The sequence below is a fragment of the Dipodomys ordii genome, unplaced genomic scaffold (genome assembly GCF_000151885.1).
Source record: "Dipodomys ordii isolate 6190 unplaced genomic scaffold, Dord_2.0 Scaffold42, whole genome shotgun sequence".
Taxonomy (NCBI): domain Eukaryota; kingdom Metazoa; phylum Chordata; class Mammalia; order Rodentia; family Heteromyidae; genus Dipodomys; species Dipodomys ordii.
This window is the reverse complement of record NW_012267258.1, coordinates 2127758-2131632: the sequence shown is the minus strand read 5'-3', so window position 1 is coordinate 2131632 and position 3875 is coordinate 2127758. Positions and strand designations below refer to the sequence as shown.

The 3875-nt window shown below is 44.6% G+C and overlaps 1 protein-coding gene across 2 annotated transcripts in view; it reads left to right on the top strand.

Moving 5' to 3' along the window:
• LOC105987520 (cytochrome c oxidase assembly protein COX14) overlaps window positions 1–2169 on the top strand; it is a 6923-nt gene extending 4754 nt beyond the window's left edge. For both annotated transcript variants that reach the window (XM_013018792.1, XM_013018791.1), the window contains exon 2: window positions 1748–2169. In XM_013018792.1, coding sequence (XP_012874246.1) covers window positions 1756–1929 — 174 coding nt within the window. In that variant the 5' untranslated portion in view covers window positions 1748–1755 and the 3' untranslated portion in view covers window positions 1930–2169. The remainder of the gene's footprint in view (window positions 1–1747) is intronic.
• Window positions 2170–3875: the final 1706 nt, after the last annotated feature.

Here is a 3875-nt window from a genome sequence, read left to right as displayed (position 1 = left end):
GGGCGCTGGTGGCTCACGCCTGTAATCCTAGCTACTCAGGAGGCTGAGATCTGAGGATCTCGGTTCAAAGCCAGCCTGGGCAGGAGAGACTGTGAGACTCCTATCTCCAATAAAACCACCAGAAAACCGGAAGTGGCGCTGTAGCTCAAGAGCGCTCACCTTGAGCTGAAGAGCTGAGGGACAGCACCCAGGCCCAGAGTTCAAGCCCCACGACCGACAAAAAAAAAGAAAAACATTTTGGTCTTGTAAGATTTTTCCATGTGAAACTTTCTTTAGCTTCCTAGTTCAGAATAGTAGGAGACAGTTAAATAAGAAATAATCCTAGCATTTGGGAGGCTGGGGCAGAAAGATAAGTTTGAAGCCAGGCACTGATGGCTCACGCCTGTAATCCTAGCTATTCGGGAGGCTGAGATCTGAGAATGAAGGTTCGTAGCCACCCCTGGTAGAAAAGTCCCAGTGAGACTCTTATCTCCTATTAATCACTCAAAAGTGGCACTGTGGAAGTGGCACTGTGGAAGTGGCACTGTGGCTCAAAGTGGTAGCCTTGAGCATAAGAGCTCAGGGACAGTGTCCAGGCCCTGAGTTCAAGCCTCACAACCACCAAAAAAAAAAAAGGTGTTTGAGACCACCTTAGACTACAGAGCAAATTCCAGGCTGGCCTGGCTTTCTTAGCAAGCCCCTGTCTCAAAAAAGCAAAGAAAATATTTTATGGAAATATGATGGCTTAAACTTGCCTTGAGCCGGGCACTGTTGGCTCATGCCTGTAACTAACTACTAAGGAGGCTGAGGTCTGAGGATCACGGTTTAAAGCCAGCCTGGGTAAGAAAGTCCATGAGACTCTTATCACCAATAAACCACCAGAAAAACCAGAAGTGTCTTAAGTGGTAGAGTGCTAGCCTTGAGCTGAAGAGCTGAGGGACAGCGCCCAGGCCCAGAGTTCAAGCCCCACAACCGACAAAAAAAAAAAAAAGAAAGAGGAGGAGAGGATGAGTTTGAATGAGGTACATTGTATGTATGTATGTTTATAAATGTCACAATGAAACTCCTCTAATACAACTTTTTTGGGGGGAGTGGGGGCAGTGATGCTGGTTTCAGAGCTGGGGCTTGGACTCATGGCCTAGACACTGTCCTTGAGCTTCTTTTGTTCAAGGCTAAGCCACAGGTCCTCTACTGATTTTTTTGGTAGTTTAGTGGAGTAAGAGTCTCACAGGCTTTCTTATCCAGGCTGGCTTCCAACTGTGATCCTCAGATCTCAGCCTCCTGAGTAGCATGAGCCACTGTCAACTTTTTTTTTTTTTAAGCAAGAAACAAAAAGCCTAACTTGGGAACCTAACCACTGTGAATGAAATTGTTGTCTGTTTCTCACATCCTCCTAGGAGAATAATTCACTGTCTGTGTTTAAACCTGGCTATATCCATTAGGTTCCCTACTAGCCAGAAAAACTGGTGCATGCATCAAAATGATGTGCTAATTAGGAAAAGTTGTCGGTGGGCCATTCACTCTTCCCACAAATACAGAAGACCAAGTGTTAGCTGTAGTGGCATTCAGATGCCTCTGGTTCTGTCATCCTGTCTATATCTCACATGCAGACTTCATTTGCCTTTTGAGATCATCCTAAATCATGTTATCCAGTAATCAGGCCTTGCCGACATGGGGAAGCAGAAGGTATGGAATGGCGCTAAAGTAGGGAGACAGATAGGGGAGTTGAGGCCTTATGCTGTGGTTTAAATACAATCTGTCTTTGTAGGGGACAACATGCCATCTGCCAAGCAGCTAGCTGATATTGGCTACAAGACCTTCTCCACCTCCATGCTGCTGCTCACTGTGTATGGGGGCTACCTCTGCAGTGTCCGAGCCTACCACTATTTCCAGCGGCGCAGCACCCAGCGCCAGGCTGCAGAAGAACAGAAGACCTCGGGAACCCTGTAGAATTTGGTCATTTTCTCTTGAGCAGTGAGGCCTGAGGCATGCTGTGGGAAGACTTTCCCCTACAGTCCTTGCCAGGTTAAGACGATTTATGACCCTGGTGATTTTCAAATCCTGCCTGAAGAAAGAACCTATGGTTTGTCTGATACTTCTAGTTGGTGCCTGTTTGTGGAGTCTGTTGAATAAATAGGAATGTGCGGGTGAGGTATACCTTATAGACATTAAATATTTTTCCATGTCTGTGTTTTGGTGTTTGTGTTGAGCTAAATTATAGGGACCATAGTCTTCTAGTGTTGTAGTTGTATACTTAGCTTACTGTATCTAGAGCTTTTAGCCCGTTGAGTTGGGGGGATTATAGTTTTAACAGTAGTGGTGGTATCAAGCCTCATGATCTTGGTGAAAAAACTTACCTATTTTTTAATTAATTAATTAATTTACTTTTGTGCCAGTCCTGGGGCTTGAACTCAGGGCCTAGGCATTGTCCCTTAGCTTTTTTGCCCAAGTCTAGCAACTCTTATCATTTGAGCCACAACTTCACTTCCAGCTTTTTGGGGGTTAATTTGAGATAAAGAGTCTGGACTTTTCTGCCCAGGCTGGCTTATATTCTCAGATTTCAGCCTTGCGAATAGCTAGAATTACAGGCCACCAGTGCCTGGCTTCTTTTTTAAAGAGTCTCATGCAATACTAAGCATGTATTCTACCACTATACTACACTCCTAATCCCTGTATTACCATTTATGCAAATCTCCTGTAAAAAGTTTGGGCACTGTCCATTCTTAGACCAACTACTGTGTTTAGGAAATGAGGAACTCTAGCCAGAGTGGCTATACTTGTACCTCTGTGTGAGGCAAGGGAAGCCCTTGTTTGACAGCCCTAATACATGAAGTGAAAAAGGACTAGTCCCCAAAAGAAGAGCTGTTGGGCAGGGTGCATAATAAAGCAGTTCAGTTTCTTAAGTCCAATATGTGTGGAATCAGCCCTGGAGTAGATTTTGACTATGCAATTGCACAAGGAATTTGCCTGCAGGTTTTACAGATATGTGAAGACTTGAAAGCAGTATATCCAGTGCACAATGAAGAGAAATTCTTACCACCATTCCATTTTAGAGGTTTTTTTTTTTTTTTTTTCCTTCCCCAGTCCTGAGGCTCAAACTCTGGGCCTGAGCCCTAGGCTCTTTGTTCAAAGCTAGTGCTCTACCACTTTGAACCACAGTGCTACTTCCAGCCTTTTCTATGATTAAGTTTTACAGACTTTCTTGCCTGGGCTGGCTTTGAACTGTGATCCTCAGATCTCCACCTTCTAAGTAGCTAGGATTACAGTCATGAACCACCGGTACCCAGCTTTTAGAGCTTTTTTGGGAGGTAGAAATATGGGGAATTGAACTCAGGGTCTCACATATTTAGGCAATAACTCTACCACTAAGTTACATCCCCAGCCTCTTTTTAAATTTTTACTTTCAGGGACTGGGAAGGTGGATCAGTGGTATAGTGCTTGCCTTACATGCATGAGCCCTGGGTTTGATTCCTCAGCACAACATAAGCAAAAAAAGCCGGAAGTGGCACTGTGGCTAAAGTGGTAGAGCAGCCTTGAGCTGAAGAGCTGAGGGACAGTGCCCAGGCCCAGAGTTCAGGCCCCACGACCAACAAAAAAAATAAATAAAATTTTACTTTCAGACAAATTCTCACTAAATTGCTCACTAAATTGCAGTCCTGCCTCAGTTTCCCAACTACTTGGGAACCACCCATTTAGAGTTAGTTATCACTTTTGTTGATTGTCTAAAATGGCAGCCCCCTTGGACATCTTTTTTTCTCCCATGCTATTATGTACTGGTCTCTTTTTTTAAAAAAAAACTTATTTTTTTGGGGGGGGGGGTCCACTCATGGGGCCTGAACTCTGGGCCTGGGCGCTGTCCCTCAGCTCTTCAGCTCAAGACCAGTGCTCTACCACTT